Here is a 23,491-nt window from a genome sequence, read left to right as displayed (position 1 = left end):
TTGCTGATATTTTTTGATATTTTCCGTTTGGTTATTCAAACCAAATACACATTTCTAATTCTAGTGTTCGTTCGGCAAACAACTCATTTCGAGTTCAAAATTGTCAGTAACTTTTTTATAATATTCAACACAAACTGAAGTACCAGAACTGCTATTATTTGTGTATGTGACACGCGCAGTCGCATGACTGATAAGCATATCAAAGAAAGGGTGTTTTTGAAATCCTCAAAAAAAGAGTTTTGGATGCTTCTTTGATAGGTAAGGAAAAAGAACAAAAGTTAGGAGAGTATTATATGTATATGTAAGACGAACTATGGTAATGTTATAAACAATTGTCAGACTGAAATAAGAATAAAAGATGCTATAAAAATATGCAAGGGTCTGATTTCTATATGGCAACTATGAATTTCTGCATCGCGGAATCGAATTTCAGCAAATACATACAAGCAAAAAAATATCAAAATATCGAATATATCAATATTTTTTCAGTGATATATTTAATATCATTTTGATATTTAAAATATAAAAAATATCATTGATATATTTTTAAAATATTTGACAGCCCTAACTTTGGCCCGAATCAGTTTGTTTTGATATCCAAACATAACAAATTGTGCTGTTAGACGCGAAATGAGAAAAAAGAAAAGTGATGTTAGGCGCGAGAGAATCGCCAGGAACGTGTTATCGAATGAAATAGGTGCAATGTTTTGAATTTCTTCTGATTCTTTTTCTTTCTATTTCTAGTGTTCGTTCGGCAAACAACTCTTTTTTTGAGTTCAAAATTTTCAGTAACTTTTTTATAATATTCAACACAAAACTGAAGTATCTGGTCAATGCGGACTCATCTCCGCGACCAACCAATTTCGCTGTAGCGATTAAATAACAAAAAAAAAAAAAGAATATATAATATTCCTTTCAATTGTCTGTTGTGTGCAAGAAGACCGAAGACAAATAAGACGGCTTGTTGTATCACACACAATGCAATGTCGCCGAATTGATTGACGTATTTAATCAGTAGACAATCAACAAATACTTTTCGGAATACACATCATACGTATGAAGATAAAACAATAATAATTTGCAGCTTCTAGAGCTTCTGTATATATCGATAGAGCACATCGAACTCTTCAAACTTGGGCACGGCATTGAAGTTGCGCGGTGTTTTACAATACTCTCCATAGATATCCTGACTCTTGGTTGCAACGGTCGGTGGACGCACACTCAGGTACGAGTCTGTGCCATAGTTGCTCAGCGACCGCAGTGTGATGCCCCTCATGATCTTAGCGAGTTCCTGGTCGCGTTGGGCAACGGATGTCTGAGCAGGCCGAGTTCCTCCACTCGACAGTTTTCCCATTTGCACGTACTTCTTATAAATGGCCATGCTCTGCTTGGAGGGCGGATTAATGCTGCAGCCGTAGACCTGTTCCATTGAAGGAAGCACCGAAGCCAGCGTAATAGCGGCCGGCTCAGCCGATTCTGTTTGCTTCGACTCTTTCTCGGCAAAACTGGCACTAAGCTCCTCATCGCTGGAGCTGTCATCGCCTTCACTAGAGCTTGAAGAGTTGCTGTTCGTCGAACCCGTGGAACTTTGACCAGTCATCGAGGGATTTTGACGAGCTTTTCGTGACGTCTGAATCTGTCTCTGAAACGGACTGTAGTTGGTGCGGAATGTGGGCATAAAGCGCATTGCCAGCTGGCTGATCTCAAAGGCAATGTGCTCGCTAAGGTCAGTCCACTTGAAGGATTGATGGTAATTTGAGTAGCCATCGATCATCTCCAAGCCATTGCTGTGCACGCGGAAAAGCTCTTTAACGAGCTTGTTCGAATCGGCGCACGAGTATGGCAAGCACTCCCGTACCTTATGACGAACCCAATCGGTGATCTGTTTGCTATCAGTGCTGGGCACAAAGTCATTGTGCATATCGTAGTCGGTCTGTAGCTCCCATATAGGTTGAGTCACTAGATTAAAAACAAAATCAATTCAATCTGTCGCTGAACTAAATGATGTACTCACATTTGGTGAGGCTAGGCTTGTAAATGCCAAGAAAGAGATTGATGCTGTGCTGCTTTTCAGTGTCGCTAAATGTGTTGCTGTAGTAGCGACTGAGGGTCTGCATCACATCGTTGCCTTGGGAGCCCCAGGCAGCCGTCTTTCGATATGTCTTTATCCTATGCACCAGCTGAGAGCCCCCGTACTGCAAGGCTAGAGTATCACCATGCTCCTCGTACAAATGCTCCAGCATCGTTACACAGTCAGAGTCGAACTCCAGCTTGGCCGACTTCAGAAAGCCCAATCTCTCCAGTTGATGCCCCAGAGCACACTTGCCAATGGCAAACTGAGCCGAGTTAGTTCGGTCCAAGCAGTCCACGCAATTCGTGCGTACAATGCCCGTCTGCAGGCTGAGATCACTGCCTCGAGCTTTAAAGAACATATTCGTTAATTGAATCACACTTTCCGCGTATATGGCCAACTGCTCCATGACGTTTCCACCACTCAGTCGGCTCTGACGGGCCATATCGAAGTGTATGTGCTTCATACGATGTGGCGGCGGAAGAAACTGATTTAGGTAGCGAATGCTGTACTCAAGTTCCTTGGAGATGATAGACTCGTGCTTCCGGCGCTCTCGTTTCTTAACCAGGTTTAACATTATTAATGGTGCCCCATAGTGGAAAAGTAGCCGCTCAAAATGCCGCGAGGGAGTCTGGGCATAGGGATCACTGATCACCACCTGTATCTGTGGCTTGGGAACCATTTTGCTGATGTCCTGCGACCAGTGGGATGGTATAGATCCACGCATTTGCGTGAACGCACACAGACGCTGACCGTCGCTTACAATTTGCTCCGTTTCCACTTCATTGGCTACATCGCCCTGAAAGTTTGCACCACGCTTGAGGAAGCGCGTTCCCGCAAAGCGCGTACTGCGACGCGCTATGAGGCAGACATTCACATGCCGCCCAAAGATGCTGATGCACGATTGACTAACAAATCCGTGGATGACCTCCAGCAGCCAGTCCTTCAGCATTATACCCTCCATTGGTTGCAGCAGATAGGCATTCCATACAAAACGCTTGCGGGAATCGCTTCGAAACGCATAGTCCACACGCTCATTAATCTGCGCCACGTTGTTAGTCAGCGTGTTCCAGTCGGGTAGTGGCTCGTCCCGATCCAGGTCCACCTTGGCTCCCACAAAGCGCGGCGCCGATTCATTATACTGCAGCGTTCGTGTCAGATCATATGAATATGAGAAATAAAAGTTGCTACGCAGGTCGATGTTCTGAAACATTTTCTTGTAGCGATCCTCGTGTGGATGTGGTGGCCGCTGGGATGTCGCTTCGTTCACACGTACCATAACAGTGTCCTTAATGGTGTAGACCAAATGGTTTCCAATGAAGGCGCAACACTTTCTCTTGGTCACAAGTATCAGATAGTATCCCTCGAGGAATCTGACAAAGCCCAGCACTCCATAGGCTGATGTCACCTTGGGCGAGCCCGTGAGGGAAGCCACAAAGCGTCTAATTTCCAAATTATTGAACTCATTGGCATTTTCCTCAATACTCAAACGATTGTGCGCCAGCCGATCGATTGTGAGCAACCGAAATCTCGTCTCGCGGTTGTTACTGCCCACCAAATACAAACGCTGGAACAAGAAGAGTTAAACAAACAAAGTTATTTGTTTCATATGGCAACTACTTACTGTGCGAGTCTCATATAGCACTACCTTCTGTATGCAACTGATCAGAGGACTAAATACTATATTTGGGTTTCCATTGTTCATTTTATATGCAATCCGATGCGCTTTTCAACAAATGTATTATTTTTTGCCCTGAAATTGTTTGTTTTGTTCTCAAAACATATGATAAACGCTGTTAGGCTCAACATGATAGAAATAAAACGTGCTGTTAGGCGCGAGAAATGCCGATTAGTTATCGACATAATTTATGTTATATTGCAATAGTTTGTATTAATAATAATATTAATTTAACTTTTATGTTGTGAGCAGGAATACGGAAAGAGATCAACTGCACATTAAATTGCACAAGTACTGGAGTACTGATCGGAGGAAAGAATTCCTACCATGCAAGACAACGTCTGTACCAATGTAAACGGTGGGAGAAAGGAAAATTGTTTTGGTTCAACCGATAATATATTATCTTATGCATCTTTATTATAGAAATACATATTAGTTTTTGCCATTTTTGGACACTTTAACGATCGCTCTTCGTGTGAGTGCGCATGTGTATTTTTAGTGATATGCTCTGATTAAATGATTTTGAGCAGTGAGAGCATTGGTACGGTCGTTCACCTGTGTGGATGCGTGTGTGTGTTTGAAGATGTGCGAGTTGCTTAAAGGACATGGAGCACTGGGAACACGGATAAGGTCGCTCCCCCGTGTGAGTACGGATGTGTCTTGTAAGTCCATCTTTTGATTTAAAGTTCTGCGAGCAGTGGGAGCATTGGTGCGATCGTTCTTCCGTATGACTAAGAATGTGCTTCCGGAGAAATGTAGAGCTCGAAAAACCTTTCGAACAGTAAGAACACTTAAATGGTCGCTCCCCCCTGTGAGTGCGGATGTGTTTTTTGAGCTCGGAATTTTGGGAAAAGGACATGGCACAGTGGGGTATGGGGCATAGGGATGGTCGTTCACCCGTATGACAACGCATGTGTAGCTGGAGACTTCCTTGGCTCGATCGCGATTGTTCTTCCGTATTACTACGGATGTGATTCCGCAGAGATCTTAAGCTCGAAAAACCTTTCGAACAGTTAGAACACTTGTATGGTCGCTCCCCCGTGTGAGAGCGGAGGTGTTCGCTTAGTTGGACTTTTCGAATAAATGACTTTGAGCAGTAAGAGCAGTGATATGGCCGGTCACCTGTGTGAATACGGATGTGTGATTTGAGAATGAAAGTAGATTGGAAGGACTTGGAGCAGTGTGAGCATTGATAGGGGCGTTCACCCGTATGCAATTTCATGTGTCTGTTTAGATTAGACTTTTGCGGATAGCTCTTTGGACAAAGAGTACATTTGAACAGAAGATCGACATCCTTCTCAACTTGAGCCTTTGCATCGGCTTCAATATTGTTTGACTGCTCGCTATCACAATCTGATGGTTCCCAGTCCTCGTCTTCGATACAGATTTCTTCTTCTTTAAGCTCCTCCATTAATTCATGGCTCTGCTCGCAGGTGGTCTTAAGAATGAATGCACTCACTGCATCCTCAAGGCAAGGCGGACATATGCTTTCTGGCAGTGAATCGCCTCGCCTCACCACGTATCCTGTACACTCCGATATCATGTCAGCAATGGAAGTGTCCCATTTTTGTGGCTCGTCGAATATGCTTGTGAATGCTCCAGACTTTCTCATGCAAACTCTGCATATTCCGTCCATTGCCCTGCAAGTAAATTAATATTAAATAAACGATAATATATAAAAGAAACCTCGAACCACCTTTTGACGCTTTTCTGAATTCCAAATATGCAGAATTTATGGTTTTTTGGCCCGAATTAGTTTGTTTCGATACAAAAACATAAGAAATATAGCTGTTAGACGCGAAAAGAGCAACAAACTAAAAGTGCTGTTAGGCGCGAGTGGAATCGCTGGGCAGTTGTTATCGAATTAAATAGGTGCAATGTTTTGAATATTGTCTATATTTTAATAAATATTTATTTAACTTGTATGTTACTTTCATGAAGACCGAAGGAGAAAAATAATAAATTAAGTTTCAAAACTGCAATTCCCCCGAGGACTGATGGAAGGAAGATTTTTGACTATGCTTAAGAGCAACGCCTGGAACCTAGTACTAATGCAACAGGTGGGAACAAGGACTACTTTTAGTGGATCTGCCAACAAGTTGTCCACTTTGACGTTTTCCTTTCTCTAGTGTCATGTTGGTTCTGAGCCTCATCACCTTTTATAAGGCAACATATCAACAGGTGCGCATATTTCTCACTTGTTTCCATACCGAGAGCAAGATCATTGAAGCTGTGTGCATGCACAGAACAAACAGAAGCCAACCTTCTTCAGTTAACACACGAAAATGATCCAATGAAGTGATTGAATGTTGTTTTATTTGGAACTATCATTCTGTGTGTGACTGCGAATGTGTTTTAGAAGAGATTGGTTATGTATAAATGTCTTCGAGCAGTGGGTACATGTAAAGGGTCGCTCCTCCGTGTGTTTACGGATGTGTTCACTCAGATTGGATTTGTTATGATAAGACTTGGAGCAAACGGAGCACTTCTAGGGTCCATCGCCCATATGCGTACGGGTGTGGCTTTCAAGTGTATTTTTTGTTACAAAAGACATCAAGCAGAGGGTACATGTATAGGGTCGTTCACCCGTGTGCCTACGGGTGTGAACCCATAGAGATCCACGGTTCGAAAAACACTTCGAGCAGTGGGCGCACTTAAATGGTCGCTCCCCCGTGTGAGTTCGAAGGTGTTCGCTTACTTGGCATTTTTGTTTAAATGATTTCGAGCAGAAGGAACACTGAAACGGTCGCTCTTCAGTATGTGTGCGGATGTGTTTTTTGAGTTCGTCATTTTGCCTAAATGTCTTCGAACAGTGTGGGCAACACACAGTGTGCGTACAGAGGTGTTTGCTCAACTTCGATTTTGTGTTAAATGACTGGGAGCAGTCTGAGCATTCATATAGTCGTTCAACCGTGTGCACACGGCTGTGCATTTCAAGATTCGATTTTGTTATAAAAGTCTTCGAGCATTGAGAGCATTGGTAGGGTCGATCATCCGTGTGCAAATGAAAGTGTCTAACAAGAGTGGATTTTTGGGTAAAAGACATCGGGCACTGGGAACATTGGTAGGGTCGTTCACCCGTGTGCGTTCGGAAGTGAACACGGAGAGATTCATAGCAAGTATAACACTTCGGGCAGTGGGAACACTTAAAAGACCGCTCCCTTGTGTGAGTACGGAGGTGATCGCTGAGTTGGCCTTTTTGTTGAAATGACCTTGAGCAGAAAGAGCAGTGGTATGGCCGGACACCTGTGTGAGTTCGGTTATGTAATTCAAGATCGCACCTATATAAGAAGGACTTGGAGCAGTGTGAGCATTGATATGGGCGTTCAGCCGTATGCAATTTCATGTGTCTGTTTAGATTAGACTTTAGCGGATAGCTCTTTGGACAAAGAGTACATTTGAACAGAAGATCGACATCCTTCTCAACTTGAGCCTTTGCATCGGCTTCAATATTGTTTGACTGCTCGCTATCACAATCTGAAGGTTCCCAGTCCTCGTCTTCGATACAGATTTCTTCTTCTTTAAGCTCCTCCATTAATTCATGGCTCTGCTCGCAGGTGGTCTTAAGAATGAATGCACTCACTGCATCCTCAAGGCAAGGCGGACATATGCTTTCTGGTAGTGAATCGCCTCGCCTCACCACGTATCCTGTACACTCCGATATCATGTCAGCAATGGAAGTGTCCCATTTTTGTGGCTCGTCGAATATGTTTGTGAATGCTCCAGCCGTTCCCATGCAAACTCTGCATATTTCATTCATTGCCCTGCAAGTAAATTAGTCTTAAATAAACGAAATATAGGACGCTTAATAAAGTGCGGGAATGCAACGAATACAACGAACCCTTGTGTGGCTTTTCTAAATTTGTAAAATATGCAGAATTTATGGTTCTTTGGTCTGATTTAGTTTGTTTTGACACTAAACATAATAAATCGAGCTGTTAGGCGCGAGCAGCTTTCCTGCGAATTTATCGATACAATTTACCTGACGACCCTCAAAAATATACCAAAATATACCTTCTCATTTTCAAAATTGCCGTAAATCTTAAATCATTTTTCACGATTTTCATGTTCTATTTAATTTTACTAGCTAGTTAGGATTTTCAGCCCTAAAACTATATTTTTATCCGACTTATCAATCAATTTTCCACGAGATAGGCTAGGTTTCATGACTATAAACGTTTCCGAATTAAGTTTAAAACTAAAAAGGTCAAGCTATAAAAAGAGTACAAAACGTTCCGTGAGTGTGTCATGGAATGCTACGTATTTGACAACTTGTTGCTTTGTATGCCGTCTATTTTCATTTATTAATATTAAAAACCTGTGCCCCGAACTGTTTTCCACATTAATAATGACATTATCTTAGACCGGCAAGTTTTTTCAACTAGAGCTTGGAGCTGGGACAATGTTTTTCAGCTACCAAGGCACCCAAACGCATCTTCTTGATTTTGCCTTCAGGGGCGGACGGGCAGATGGCCACGACCCAGCCATCTGTTCTTGGTGGTCGTTGGATCCAGTGATGGAGTCAAACAAAAAATGTATATGGACAATTTTAAAACAGTCACCACACCGAAATAAGGCCGAAATAAGTCATCTACTTGGAAGTCCTCTCCAAAACAAAACCAAAAAGTCAACCATATTAAATTAGGAGCATATAGGAGCAAAAAGAACAACGACTCGCAGATGACTCTCAACAGTTCGGTCTTGGGGGAGGAGCAGAAGCCTCCTGATGGCACCAAGAGTGAGGAGGAAACGAGACCTTACTGCCGGTTGATCTCTCCGGATGAGTACTCGGACTCGGGAGAGCAGACGGTTCCATTGCGCTCTCTCTTCGAATTCTTGCCCCTGGCTGACAACCCGATTTACGTGGGAACATTGCCGCACAAAAAGCCGATTTCTGAAGTACTCGCCGAACAGGTGAGAGACAACGCAGGGGCCACATTGCAGGTGAATATCGAGGGGCGTCGTTTCTGCTGCATACCCAACCTGATCAAGTGCTATTCGGTGTGGTTCGCGAGCCGCGACTGGCGTGACACCAGCTTCACCTTTTCGCAGAGTGAGGTGCCGGCCAAAGGCTTCGAGTGCGCCTACGAATGGTTGCGTTTCCAGAAGCTGCCCAGCACTACCGACGCGGTGGACACACTCCAGGTGGCCAGGTACCTGCAGATTGATCTACTCGAACCCAAATGCTTGTCGGTGCTATCCTCTGATGGTCTGCGCGAAAAGGCCGCCTTTATGGTGTTTCGGCAGGCGAAGGCATACTCAGAATTGCCTTCCTGTGGACCCTGCGCGATGGCTTTACACACCCGGACAAGGATCACCTCTTCTCGGCAGATCCCATGCTGCTTGCCTTCAACTCGGATCCTAAAACAGAAACTCTCCTTACCGATGCCATGTCCTACGTCGCCACGGCTGATTCCTTCATGGGCGACCATAACAGTTATTTGGAGCACATGAAAGTGCATCGTTTGCCACTGACTTATCCACGCAAATACGTCTACCATCACAAGTGCCCGTACCACAAGTACGTGCTGGGAGTTTCTGACGTGGCCTACAACTTCAAGGCCAACGACTTTGTAGAGTACATCGAGTCCTTGCAGGAGCAGTGGGAGGGAGACGGACCGCCATCCCATGGAGACGTGTTGGTCGTCGATGCCCTGCAAGATGCCATTTGACCGCTTCGTCCATAATGCAATTATTTTTTGTCTTATCGATATTATCGATAAGTAATACTCAACGACTGCAGCGATTTATCTGGGAGCACCGTATTTTTTAATTTCTCAAAGTAGGGCGCCACTGTAGCAAAATGAAGTTCGAATCTTATTTCGAAATGTGGTTTATTTCTTTGCTTAATTGGACTAAAACTGAACGAACAAATTTCGAACTCGCAATTCCAGCAATTTTTAAATGTGGTTTAATTCTTTGCTAAATTCTACCAAAACTGAACGAACACATTTCGAGCTCGCAATACCCTTGGCTAAATTCGAATTTAACTGAACGAAACCATTTCGAATTCGATAAAAACTGGATAAAAAACAATAGTTCCAAAATCAAATTGTAGTCGGATGTAAGTTAGTTATTGTATCACAGACAAGTATCGAACCCCCCAATGATAGACTACTTCATCAGATAACATCTGTTCGGAAGTTCAACATAGATTGCCCCATTACCCTCTCCCGCTAATTCTCAGTACCGTCTGCCAATAAAACTCTATCAATAACCATGGCCGTTGAAATTTCCGCTGCTAGCATGAAAGCTAATTGCTGTGAAGTCTGCCATTAAGGACGAATACTTTGGTTATATCCACACATAACCCAAAGCAAATCCGCCTCCAGCTGCGACAACCACGGGCTGTGGATGGTGGGGAAAGGCCAACCATGAAAATTTGCCACAATTTGTGTGTGCAACAGAGTCTGAGTCTGAGCTTCCTCCCTACCAGAATTTGACGCCTGATCAATAATATTGACTGAGCTGTGGAAATTCACACACACACACGGAAAGTGATGTGGCGGAGGTGGGAAAATGTGCATGCAGCCGGGGTCACGAGTGAGTGCGATGATGATGGTGATGAAATTAAAGCAATACAACTGCAAGGATTGAGGTGGGAGCGGAGAGTGAGAGCTCTACCCAAATATGGACAGAGAGGTAACTGGCAGATTGAGCTGGCAGAGGATTCGAATTGGAATTGGTTGACTGCATAACATTGGTGGAACAGTGTTGGAGGTGGGCACAGGTAGGAGATATCCTCGTATATTCCATGCACAAGTAGGAAATTACAAACGGATGTAAATGCATCAATTCCAGTTGGAGTGCTTCAAATGCCTGTCTGCCTGCCTGCTATCCCTTCCCAGCATGACAAGTTTTGGCAAACAGTTCAATAAACCTCAGCAAACACATTTAATATTCGTGGACAGTGTGGACTGACAGTCATGACAACGCATTCAGAGCATGCTTCGAACATTCAGGTGCGAGTGTACAAGTGGGTGTGTCGGGGAGAGCAGTTCTATTGTAATTAATTGGCCATGTCTTGCAGTCAAAATTAACACATTGGCTTCAAATAAACTGGCTACGAACCAGCATAAAGCATTCAACACTCCCATATCAGAATACTAGATGCTGCTCACAGTTCGAGTTGTCCTTGAATCGATGACAAGAGCGAGCTCAAAATGCTTTAACTTTAACTGAGAATTGAAAGGAGAGTTTACATAATTAATTACTCAGCAGCTGTGGGCTGTGCTTAGATTCGATTGCTGCCAGTAAGGGGATATTATCATCCTCTGAAGAAAATAAATGCAAATACCAGAAGGGAACACACAAAAGGCTTTGGCAAGAGCCTCGTGAACTCTGCATTTTCTTCAGCCACACTTCACATATCGTTGCACTTGTTTGCTCTTTCGCGAATATTTATTTAGTCGATGGCAATTAAAGTCGCGAGCTAAATTAAATGAAAACCATTTGCGCTCATTTCAAGCAGAATAAAATAATACAAACTCTAATTTATATGAAACTGCGCGTATGCAAAACTGAATGCACCTCCCCCTCTTTCCTACTGCTTGTTTTGCGTTTTTTAGTTTTGCTTTATTTTTAGACATTTTTTATTTTAGTTGGCGCTACTTTTTTAAATCAAAGTTAGTGGCAGAGGGACGCAGAATAAGTGCAAGGGGGAGGCAGGATTGGGAATGGGTTGTGGGGCGGCAGGTTTGGGTCGGGGCCAGTCCATTCCGTTTCCAACTAAATAAATAAAAAGTGAATTTTTAATTAAAAGTTAAGTGGCAACTCATTTAAATTAATGTTGACTCAAGCGTCATAGCAAAACAGTGGGAGAACCCAAAGAGAGGGCGAGACAGGGAGAGGGAGAGCGCGGAAGGGAGATGGGATGGAGTGTTATGGGGTGCATGGATGAAAAATAGTGCAAGTGGCAAGTGCAAGTGGGTTCGGGGCATCATGGTGTGTGGCAGCACTCCTTAATAAGCATTACGCACCGCAGGACCTTGACTGAGAGAGACTCAGAGTGCGGCGACTTTGACTAGATGTAACGCTGAGCAATTTGGAATATAATTAAAGCGCACTATCGAATCACAATGATAGTCTATCGATGAGTGGCAGCGCGAAAGGATCGATGGGTTATAAGTATCGCATCATCCCGATCCGATTTGGCTCCATCGAACTCATTTTCCAAACGGCATAAGCTGGTCCAAGCTGATTATGAAACAATTTCCGCTGGTGGGCTCTGTCTAGCCAATGACCCCGCGATGGCAGCCCAAGGCGAAGACCAATACCGCCGGACCGCGAGTGGCTGCCAAAAGAGCCGAGCTTGCTCCAATCCCAGCATCGCTCCACTTGAGAATGCATCTCTCCAAGTTTTGCTGTAAATCTCTCCCGCTCTATCCCTGGAGAAAGTTGAGCGCTAGTTTCGCTGGGATTGGATTTGGCTTGGCGGTTGGGGAGGTGGGAACACTTACATAATTGAATGGGCGGAGATAAGAAAAGCCTTGCTCGCCATGAACTTTATCATTATTTTGTGTTAATTATGCATCTTTCGACGGTCGGAAATAGTGTAAAGGGGAATGGGCGGCAGAGCAGGGCAGAGCAAAATTCTCTTCTCAATGCCCAATTATCATTTTTGGGGGCTGGGAACTTTTGCGGCACTTAATAACCGAGATCCCAGACAGTACCGACCTCAGCACACAAAAACTTTATCCGCTGTAGTAACTCCTGGTGGAATGAAGCAGCAGTGGAATGGTGGCGGCGCGGGGCTAGGGGCGCTTGGAGAGGGATTATCAATTTCCAGTTCGCTTTTCATTATGGAAACCTTTGAACTTTCCGCAATAAGTTCGCTGCCAAGGCATGCACTTTTCGCTGCCTTGGATTTTGCCCTGACCATTTTTGGTGGGCTTTCCACTCCCGTCTCAGTGCTGTCAATTAGCCAAGTCCTTCAAACCGAACAATGGATAAATATTTTAAACGGGATAGGCATAAACCCGCCAATCCAGTCTCTATTTGTCAGTTGCTTGACTAAACACCCACACACACACGCAGACTTAATAGCAGCCCTCCCTCGCACCACTTTACCACTGTCACCCCCTCGCCCACACTTTTTCCATCTCAGAGTAGACTTGAAATGTTGTACGGTATATTTGTAGTTTTTGGCTATTCTTTTTTGCTGTGCTCCTCCTGCACGAAAATTAAGTTTGTTTTCCATTAAGTTAAATAATTACGAAATTATCCACCAAAGGAGTGACTACAGAGGGTGTGGGCGTTGGTGTGTAGGGCGTTGCCGGAATAGCAGCTGCAGCATTGCCCCTTGTACTCAGTGTGTAACTGCCAATGATAGCTGCCTCTTGCTTGACTGACTAACTATTTGACCAGGGATGCAGCGTACTAGCCGACATTATATGAAAATGTGTTTACAAATATTTTTGCAAGGCAAGCTACACCACTCTACCCAATTCGCGGCAAAATTTGTAACTCTTCTTTTCCATTTCTGAACATATCCAACCCTGGCCCAGCAGCAGGAACCGTTAGTTCAGCAAAGAGGAATCGCGGAAAGTTTCGCCTAAACGATGTCTCAACACAGACTCATTATCTTTGGCCTCACCCGTACTCTTCGTTGCTTCGTTTCGTTCCGTTTCGTTTCGTTCCTTTGCTTTTTTCTCCACAAACGCCCGCCTGCCTGTTCTTCCTTTTCTGTGGGGCCGTGTCTTTTCTTTAACGCTTCGCTAATCAAATTCAACATTTTTCCGTTTTAATTTGACAATTCGAAAACAGACAGCAGGGGAGTGGCTCGAGCTGCAGGAAAAACCTTGGGCAACAGCTGTGGGCTGTCAATTGGAAAATGATCAAGTAATGCGTAGATGAAAATTGGCAGGCCGAAAGGGAAAATAACTATCCAAGCCAAGCCAAGGCAAGTCAAGCCTGAGGCTGACAAGTTCCGAACTGCGAGTATTTGCCAAGACACTTCCAGCTTAGAGGTGACCTTCGAGTGCAGCTGGCCAAAATGCATTACAATTAGCAACCAATTAGGCGAGGCGAGTGTCCGAATGGTTGCAAGAATTGTCACTAGTTTGCGTCGTCCCAAATTGATTGAATTTACTTGCCGGAAACGTGACCCACGCTCCACTACTTTCCAGCAGTAAGAGGACACGTGTTTGGCATATCTGAGATGCATCAAATGAAAGAAAGAATTGTGTGCGCTAATTGGGCAACAAAGTGTCGCCAAGGCATTCTTCTACTACCTTCATTTGACATTCAATGGGTTAAAGTTGGATCTTTGGTTCAGAGCCAGGAAAAACGGGGGCTATGAAAAACTACCAAATATATTTTAACTATGAAAAATTCAATTTGTTCTTTTAAACATTCTTTGAAGCATATTTTTAATCTTGTCCGTTTGCTCTCAAGTTTTATTTACTTTTGTTTTAGTTCTGCTTTCATATATTTTGTTTTAATTTTTATGAGATCATTTCTGTTTTGTTATACCCGGTACTCGAAGAGTAAATAGGGTATATTGTATTTGTGCACAAAGTGAATGTATGTAACGCACAGAAGGAAACGTCTCCGACCCCATAAAGTATATATATTCTTGATCAGCATCAATAGCCGAGTCGATTGAGCCATGTCTGTCTGTCCGTCTGTCCGTCTGTCCGTCTGTCCGTCCGTCCGTCTTGTTTGTCGGCTAGTTCTCAGAGACTATAAGAGCTAGAGCCACCAAATTTTGGCACCAGACTGCTGTATGCTCACACTGAAACCAGTGTATTTCAAAAATGAGCCCCGCCCCCTTCCGCCTCCGCAAAAGGGCGAAAACCTCCCAAATCTACAATTTTGAAGATAGCAGAAAACTAAAAACGCCATTCCGTAGGGAATGACCATATCTATCAGATCACCAAATTGGGATCCGATTGGATAATTATTATAGCCACAATGAAGAAATTAATTTGCAGTAGCCAAACCCACCCCGTCCCGCAGCATTCACACTCTGCTTCGCGCTGTTTATGGCCTGGCCCCTGACACGTCACTGCCTCTGCCTCTGCCGCTGCCTCTGCCGCTGACTCTGCCGCGACTCTGCAGTGTGTGCCTATAGGGGAGGGTGGCGAGCTAAAGGAGCGTGTTGGCGTGAGCAGTGTTGTTGATGTAGATGACAGATGAAGAAAAAATGTAAAATTTGACAAATAACCGCTAAAGTGCAGATGTAGTACTGAGTGCCGGGTATAAAAGTTGTGACGCGTAAGAAGCGTCTCACACGTCCCTTCTCGTTTTTGTTTTAACTTTATGCCGTATGCCCGTAGGAGGGCGTATATTTGTGTGTGTGTGTGTGTGTGAGTATAGTTAGCATTTTGTGAGCTTTTGCTCCGTCATAATTTATGCATTACGGTCTTGGCTTTGCTTTCATGAGCGTGTCTCTCTTTTTTGACACTCTCTCTCTAACTCTATGTATGGATTTATATGTATATGTGCACAGCTACCTCCTGGAGTGTCCGCATATCTGTACGCTTGGCTGAACTCTCTCAGCGCCGACTTTTTGATGGCCTTCGCTGGCAAAACTTTGCTTTGCTCACTTATCTGCAGTCGGGCAGACATCGCCTTGCACGGCGTCCGTGTCAATATATTTAATTTAAGCAAATGTATGCACCTCTCTCACGGATCCGTATGGAATGGACACACAACGGGATGGGGCAGGGGCACATACACACGTTATATGACATTTTTAATCAGGCAAAACTCTGCTCTCAGACACAACAAACACACACACAGCCGACAAAGGTTGAGATTTGCATATTTCTAATTTCAAAGTTGTAATTAGTATAATTTTACAGTTATAATTGGATGATGATTGGCCCAACTTCATTTAGGCCGTTTGCGGCCTGCCCATAAATATGCATGAGGGTGCCAGTAAAGGCAAAGACCTGGATGCAATAACCTTCATTTGGCTTTGGCAATCACATCAAATATCATGCTAGAGACACTTCCATGTGCTCATAAGACTGCAGTAAAGGACACATCAACAATGAATTTAAATTAAATTTCCAAACACTTTTAAAGCTATATTTTCCCGTTAAATCTTTTTCCTTTAAGCAAAACCATCAAACAAGTTTTCTCGCTTTCCTCTCGTTTCCCTTCGATTCAATCTTATGCCAGCCAAAATGCCGAAAAAATATCAAAATGGCAAGTGAAAACCCTCGAAACAAATACGAGTGGAATAAACCGAAAACGGAGAACACACATGTCCGGATCCATGGCCATGTCGATGGTGGATATGGATATGGATGCGGATGCGGATACGAATGTGAATGTGAACACATAGTCCTCGTACTCGTACTCGTCCAAGTCAGCGAATCGATGCACATTGAGCTGAGTTTTGAAGTCATTTTCAATATTTTTGATTTCAGTGATTTGTTTATTTATGCATAAAGCATGCGATTTTGAGCTGGATTTTGTGCGAGCATCAGCAGCAAACGAAACCACTGAGCCAGAAGGGAGTGCGAGTGCGAGTACGAGTTTAGTATACTCAAACTAGTAAGGGATGGGTGAAGGAAAACTTAGATATTCCAAGCGAATGCACTCTCTCTCTCACACACGAAAAAGTCCGGAGCAGACCAGACCATGGCAGAACCGGTGGCGACCGAGTTTTCTGCAAACAAATCAAACTCAAAATCGTGTGCGAATGCGATCGAATCGTAAACATGACTGTGCCTGTGCTGGTGCCTGTGCTGGTGCCTGTGCTGCCATTCCACGGAAACGCAACTTGCACACACAAAAACGATTTCATTTTGCCTCCAAATAACCATTGATATGTCCGCTTTCTGTTCCCTGCTTCCTGTACTAGTTTATCCGAGTACTCGTACTCGCACTCGTACTCATGCTTCCCCGGCTTTGGCTCTGCATTGTTTGCATTGACACGGACCGGCTATCAAACTGGCAAAAGTTGACTTGCCCCCAGGCTTTGTTCGTTTCCTGTCAACTTGTGGCCATAAAAAATGAGGTGGCAAATAAATATTGCGCATCAGATATACGCACGCACACACACACACACACACACAGGCGTATCTATTCGTCCTCGTATATTTCCAATCTTTATATATGTTATACATTTATCCGGCGGGTATTTGTGGTTTCTGCTAAGGATAATCAATGCCATGACCTAGACTTTGTATCAGTGGAATGAGATCAATAGAATTTATTGATTGTCGAACCGAAAGGAGCGTTAACTAATTGGAAAATGGTATCAGATTTAAAGAGTGTGCCCATCCATTGGAGGATAAATATTTCAACAAAAGATATAAATTGCTCCATGCCTAATCTAATGCGGAATCATTAAACATTTTACAGGTTACACAGGTCACTGGGTACCAAAGAGTCTTTGCCATTTTCAGAACTACAACCTACACACGACTCGGACAACTTGATTTTTTCAACATATTCGCTTTTCAAGTGATGCAAGTAACATCCTTCACTGGCCCTCTCTCTTTCTCTGCCATCATATGTACATATATGCCATATATATATGTACATATGTATGTATACTCCATGCCGCACTCTGTCGTCGGTCGTAAGAATTGCTAATAACCAATTTCGATTCAATTCAAGTGTCAGCACAAGACGACAAAGATGACGGCAGCCGACCAAGTAGAGAAAACCCTGGAATAGATAGTGTGAGAAAGAAAGAAAGAGAGAGAGAGAGAGAGCGTGACAGAGATAGATGGAGATAGAGAGGGAGGATACAACGACCACGACCACAATCCACACGGGAAGCACAGCCAATTGAGTATTAATGGTCACACTGCTGCTGCTGCTGCTGCTTCTGCTTGTGCCACTGCCACTGTTGGCTGGCCCTGCTGTCTGCAACTGCGTCTTGCCTCATGCCTCTGCTGCTGATGCCAGCAAGTTTCGTCCGTTCAGAATTATGGCAGGCAGCGGCAGACCGATATCGGGGGCGACAGGGACACCAGAGGTCGCCCATTTGAAAGTAAAATCAAACATATTAGAAAAATTGTTCGACGAGCACAGTGTCGGGGTCAGGTTGAAGTCAGTCTTGGTCTGGCTATGCCATAACAGAGGAGAGTCCCCTCATTTTCAAGAGATGTTTGCAATGCAGGGAAAAAACACAACTGAGAATTCATACAGGGAATGGTCCTAAAGGGCATTAAAAGCTGGGACTCATCCCATTCTTGTTTGGTTTTGGCTTTGGCTCCGTTTCACCGTCATTCGTTAGCAGATCCCCTGGATGATGATATATGAGATTAGCTCAAGTGGCATTCGATGGCAGCACGCCAGGGCGACACTTCACCCCCTCTCTGTGGCTCTCCCTCTTGTCGGATTTTATATTAATGATAAATTAAATTGTTCATTGACTTGAATAATTTTGTGGGTTGTCGCTTTTTCGGGGGGGAATTGTGCGCATAGTTTCCTCACACACACACACATCGCGGGCTCCTCTCCCTATCGTTTCGCATGATAAATTGATGAATTTTGTGTGGCATTAGAGCAGGGGGAAAAGCGAACAACAACAAACTGTCTGTCGTCAGTGCGTGTCACAATTATATAACTATATTATGCGCGCATTAGTAAATAATTGATGGTTAAGGTATGCTGCATAGACAATCAGACGTTGAGCCATGTGACAGTTGGGGAACCAAATTACAGGGTAGATGAATTGGAGTTTGATTCAAGGGTGAAAGAGCCTTCCCCTTGAAGTTCAAATAACTTTTAAAGAGAGTCTCTCCATGGTGTCCTTATCCCTGAACCCAAATCGTAGTGGACACAGAGACACTGCTGAGTAAGTTGGTAGTTCTAAAACTATTTCCTTGAGTTAAGATTTTTCCATGGCCGTTTTGCAATAATTAAACAATTTTCATAGTTTCTGTGGCAATAATTTTGTGTGTTGTCAAAACTATTTTGCAAAAAAGAAAAGAAAACCAAACGAAACGAAACGAACCGAAAACAATTTACAGATTTTACACAAAAATTTTAATTAAACAAATTTTGGGTTGTATTGCTGTGTGTGTGGGAGAGAGGAAAGGAAGTTGACTGTAAAAGCAGAAAACTTTTGGTTTTGCACGGTCTGCGACTTCCTCTCTCTGTCTCTCGCTTTGGGTCGTAGGAAGTCGGCACGAGCAACTCCAGCATGGTCCTGGTCCTTCTTTTGGTGTTCTTCCTGGTTCTGGGCCTCGCTGCCTGAGTGCCCAATTCAATTCAATTTTTGCACCATAAGTTGTGCTCGAAATACCAGGAAACTTGCTCAATAATATGGCCAAAAGAAATATATATAAGTACGAAGCAACAACAAAAGATAGACACGAAAATTGTGTGTGTAGGAAATGTTGCTAGAAAGTTTTTTGTGCTTGGTCTCCCCCCAAAACTATGCACACCCACTGCAATGCTTGACCCTGGACTCCATGGACTGGGCTGATACGGAGACATCATCCGCATAAATCTCAGCAGATGGCTGGAAATTTTACTCGGCATTTGAATGTCACCAAGCACTGAGTGACCCTCTTCTCTCGGGGTGCACACACAAACATCCAACTGAAACTCCGTCTCGTCTAGACTTATAAAGTCGTCTTATCCCAGAGAAACACAGAGACACCAGAGAAGCAGAGAGAGAGAGAGAGAGAGACCCTAAAACCAATGTCTGACTACCACTTAAGCGGGCTAAAACATATAAATCTTGCAATGGTTGGTATTTCCACAGCACCAACAACAAGTTAAGGCAACAATGTGCAATTTTATTGCCAAACCTCAGACGCTGCGTACACGTAAGCTGCTGTTACTGCATCAGCAACGGAATGCCACAAAATGCTTCCACCATACGTTGCCACATTTTGAGGAATGAGTTTGGGAAGCAGCAGCAGCAGCACTAAGGGTGGAGTAAAGCAGTAAAGCCCCGACTGCTGCGGGGCTCTTCAAACGGAGTTTGACAGCAACGGAAATGTTTGGGCGACTTTCGTTGAACAATTTTCGGCTGAGGCAACCAATTTTGGCTTTAAGTCAAAGTTAAATCGAAATTTGGTTGAGTAAATAAATAATATATGTGCATTGGGATACATTGGGATCACTCTTGGTGATTAATTGTCGGGGTTTGGTTTCAGCGTTGATTTACAGTTCTGTGTTCACAATTCATTCTACGTTTGCCAAGGTATAAATAATATACAAAAATATGTAAGGGCTTTAGGAAAGGAGAACTTTAAGGAATGCGTTCAGTTCCTTTGTGTACCTTTAAATTGATGATAAAGCAAATTAGTATTATTATTATTATTACACCTCCGGAATTATTTCTCCAAATGAGAAATAATTATGTATGCTTTTCCCCGAGCCACCCACCAATTATTCCATTCAACTGCTTCACAAGTATAGGCTCCATCGAGGGTCCTATTAATATTTGTAGCTGTATTTACTTCACAAAATTCAAACGCACCTTTCACTCATGTGAACCGCATGACAATATGCAAAATACAAAACATTTTGTTTGTGGCATTTGGAGCATGTCCCCGGCGTCATAATTAGAAATGAAAAGTGAAAAATATATTTCCACTTTTCAGCAAAAACAACGAAAACAACTGAAGCCGGGAGGAAGAGAAGAACAACGACAAGCGACCACCGACCACTTGGCTATTATTTATGTTAATTGTAACGAAGCTGAGGCGACGTTCATCATGTTGTCTCTCTGTCTGTCGCTTTCCATCTCTCTCGCTCCCACTCACTCAGCTTGTTGCAACTATTGTGTTGTGGCTGCTGTTGTGGTTGGGGCCACACGTGACAGCAGCTCAAAACCCCCGTGCGAGACAATGGGGCTAGGCCATCGTGTTGGGAGCTGGTCTGGCGCCATCTCAACTCGGCTTCCCTAATGCACAGTGGTTCGACCATTTGGACATACATACATACATATACATATATATATATAAAGATTAATCTGAAGCACTGGGCTAATCAGTTTTAATCATAAAATGAGAGTGTTCAGCGGATCATTGTTTTGCCTGCCCTGCGATGCTCTCAGTTCCTGAGGTTTGTGGTTTGTTCCACTGTGCTTAATGAGTATCCGACTGTGCATAGTTTGCGGGAGAGGGTATCTATGTGAATGGGATGTGTCCTGCCTGTCCGTATACATAAATGTGTGTGTGTTCGTATGTGTTAGTGCATGGCGTTATTAGGCTAATGGCTGCCCCGTGGGCATTCAAAGCTTTTGTGTCTAGCAAAACGCTTTTGTCCCGCTGCCGGCCGCCTCCTGGTCCGCCATACTGTTCCGTCCGTTAACCGACGGCCCGACTGCAGGCGGGGCAGCAGCTGGCACATCAGCCACCTACCGCTTGCTGGCCGTAGTCGCTGCTGCAAATATGCAGCGGCAGGCTTCCAGGCTAACTGACAAAGCCACGCACAAAATGCATTGAGACACCATAATTGCAGCCAGTTGCTGCACGGGGATGCTCAGCTGTGCAGTCCCACTGTCCCCCTGTCCCCCTTTCTGTCTCATGCCGCCTGTTCCCTGTCCAAACCCAACCCCTCGGAATGGGCGCAAGTGCGTTAAGTGCAATGACAGCAATTGCGTTGACAGCGGCGCAAAATGGAACGAACAGACACATGCACAGACACACATATGTATATGTATGTATAGGAGTGACACATACTCGGATAGAGATCCAGAGTTGCCCCATCATTTGAAGTGCAGTTTATATTTAGTCTGCCACACAATGACTGACTGGATGATGCCTACCATCCTCACTCACTCTGTGGCATGACTCCAAAGTGCATTAGCCAACAGGTGAGGCAGTGACAGCGTCGATGTCTTGGGGTCCAGCACTCACCGAAGGAAGTATAAAACAGATTTGGGTGACACTCTCACCCTCTGCCGTACCTTATTTGCAATATTTCCTGGCAGGCTCCTTAGTCGCCTTCTATCCCCAGTACGTAGCAAATAAATTGTAGCCCGAGTCGAGTCGAGTTGGAGCGAGTGGAGTTGAGTTGGCTTGACATGCTGCCAATTGGCCGCGTGCGTGTTGCATTTACAATTGCGAATCGGGTCAATTTGCAGCCGAGCATGAGTCCCCGTTGTAGTGTGAAGGACCTCCAGATGAAGGAAGTGTGGGGGAATGCACAGCCAGAGTAGGGCAAGGAAGAGATCTGTCTGAACGGGGGAATGGATATCTCTGTTACGTATGCAATGGAATGGCTTAATAATGTGGCTGCTGGGAGTGTTGATACGAATGCCATGCATGGGTAGGCGGAGTGGTCAGAAAAAGTGGATAAGAAAATAAGAATAGGGGTGCGAAATAAGGGAAGGGAACTTGCAACAATATAAGGAAAACATAAATGATGAAAGATGTAACTGTAGATGTAAGTAGAGAAGAATCAGTTGAATATATCCAGTACATAAATCGGGGACTGCGTCAGCCCATTCTTAACTGATAAATTTAATGGGATACTCGCTTACCCCTCGTTATTTTCTTCGCTTTTCCTAAACCTTCCCCTTGCTAATTTATCCCCAGATCTGTCATTGTCGTCTGCCTTCATTTAAATCAGCCCCCATCAAATGAGTGCCCTTTCAGCGCTCAACGAATTTTTCATTAGCCAACAAAAATTATGAAATATTTCACAGAACTGCTTAAGCAGTTGCCCCAAAAGTTGTGCAGACCAAGAAGAGTTCCAGCCGGCCGAGAGTTCCGTGATTTATGCTGCCTCGACTTAACACCGCAAAATCTGAGCCTTTGTGTCAATTTGTTTTGCGTGCCACCAAACCGGGACAAGCAGAACCCGGCTCTCACGCACTCCCCAAACAAAAGAAAGGATGGATTGGGGCTGAGGCTGGGTGGGGGAGGAAAAGGGCAAGTGAATAATTAAGCGGTTTATAAACATTTGTCTCAGACAACGTTAAGTGGGAGCAGACAAAGTAGGAGACAGAGCAGCCCAAGATGGGTCTAAAACTGAAAGCCTAAACATTATTTATGCTAGCTGCTGGCCAGAGGCCGAGGAGAAAGAGATCTTCAGGACTCCGGAACCTTAGACACTTTTGAAAGGGTATACAAAACAGAGGGAGTCAGAGACGGCCAGTCTAAGTTAATTCTAATTTGTATATGGACGGGGGGTCTTTAGAGTTTGTCCAACGAACAGCAACTATTTATATTTAATCGCATGCTCCAATTGCAAAAACAATTTAAAATCAACTTGCTCGTTAAGTGAAGCGGCACACTGCGCCCTCTCCCCACCTTGTTCCAAAACCTTTTCGGACCATCCCCCTACGCCGCCTTCGCAATCCCTCTCCGGTAACCAAACGAGGCTGGCTGCAGTTGTTACTACCGCTGCGCTGCCTGCTGCTGCATGGCTCTGCCATTGCGCCGTCGTTACTGCTGCATTTTCGACAAGTGCTTTTAACATTAAATATTCATTTACAGCATTAAGGGCACTCGAAGTCACGCGTTAACGGTACAGGGAGAGAACACACACACATACACAGTGGCGGCGGAGGTGAAAAAAAAATAAAGGGGTTGAGGCTGGCATCCACGGAGGTGGGCAGGCAGCCAACTGAGAGCGTAGCGCATCAAGCAAAACGGACACGAGCATGCATTAAGTGAATATATTTCTGGGCCTCTCAGGCCACACAAAAAAAAAAAAGACCAACAACTTGGTCACCGGCAGAGCGCCAGCAGAAGAACTAAAAGCAAAGGTACAGAGGGAGCAGGTAAAGAAGAACCAAAACGGTGGCAGTGGACAGTTGCTAAAGCAGAGACAAGAGCAGTAGCAGAAGACTAACAGAACCATTG

The 23,491-nt window shown here is 44.2% G+C and overlaps 3 protein-coding genes across 4 annotated transcripts; 1 reads left to right on the top strand and 2 right to left on the bottom strand.

Annotated features, from left to right (window-relative positions):
• Positions 1-983: 983 nt before the first annotated feature.
• Positions 984-3,853, bottom strand: LOC117902494 (polyphosphoinositide phosphatase). Its single transcript, XM_034813918.1, has 3 exons — positions 3,696-3,853; positions 2,015-3,638; positions 984-1,959 (listed from the first exon to the last, which is right to left on the bottom strand). The coding sequence occupies exons 1-3, from the start codon at positions 3,774-3,776 to the stop codon at positions 1,088-1,090; spliced, it is 2,577 nt and encodes an 858-aa protein (XP_034669809.1). The 5' UTR covers positions 3,777-3,853; the 3' UTR covers positions 984-1,087.
• A 295-nt stretch (positions 3,854-4,148) lies between these two features.
• LOC117902496 (zinc finger protein 239-like) lies at positions 4,149-5,595 on the bottom strand. 2 transcript variants are annotated; one of them, XM_034813921.1, is made up of 3 exons: positions 5,446-5,594; positions 4,956-5,389; positions 4,149-4,304 (listed from the first exon to the last, which is right to left on the bottom strand). In XM_034813921.1, the coding sequence occupies exons 2-3, from the start codon at positions 5,383-5,385 to the stop codon at positions 4,207-4,209; spliced, it is 528 nt and encodes a 175-aa protein (XP_034669812.1). In that variant the 5' UTR covers positions 5,386-5,389; positions 5,446-5,594; the 3' UTR covers positions 4,149-4,206. The 2 variants fall into 2 exon arrangements, with proteins under 2 accessions (XP_034669812.1, XP_034669811.1); XM_034813920.1 differs by having other exon boundaries at positions 4,149-5,389; positions 5,446-5,595.
• A 2,819-nt stretch (positions 5,596-8,414) lies between these two features.
• Positions 8,415-9,436, top strand: LOC117902504. The gene is given in 2 exon segments (XM_034813932.1): positions 8,415-9,023; positions 9,026-9,436. Coding segments are annotated over 2 exon segments (990 nt in total). The 5' UTR covers positions 8,415-8,429; the 3' UTR covers positions 9,422-9,436.
• Positions 9,437-23,491: the final 14,055 nt, after the last annotated feature.

The sequence above is a fragment of the Drosophila subobscura genome, chromosome U, assembly GCF_008121235.1.
Source record: "Drosophila subobscura isolate 14011-0131.10 chromosome U, UCBerk_Dsub_1.0, whole genome shotgun sequence".
NCBI lineage: Eukaryota > Metazoa > Arthropoda > Insecta > Diptera > Drosophilidae > Drosophila > Drosophila subobscura.
The sequence above is the reverse complement of the archived record's forward strand: the minus strand, read 5'-3'. Positions and strand labels throughout refer to the sequence as shown.

Excerpts from the sequence above, each read along its gene's own strand:
- LOC117902494 (XM_034813918.1), bottom strand. The coding sequence starts at position 3,776 with ATGAACAATGGAAACCCAAATATAGTATTTAGTCCTCTGATCAGTTGC. Across the intron at positions 3,639-3,695 it reads TGCTATATGAGACTCGCACA|CGTTTGTATTTGGTGGGCAG; the intron begins GTAAGTAGTTGC and ends TTCTTGTTCCAG. Across the intron at positions 1,960-2,014 it reads CAAGCCTAGCCTCACCAAAT|TGACTCAACCTATATGGGAG; the intron begins GTGAGTACATCA and ends TTTTTAATCTAG.
- LOC117902496 (XM_034813920.1), bottom strand. The coding sequence starts at position 5,385 with ATGGACGGAATATGCAGAGTTTGCATGAGAAAGTCTGGAGCATTCACA.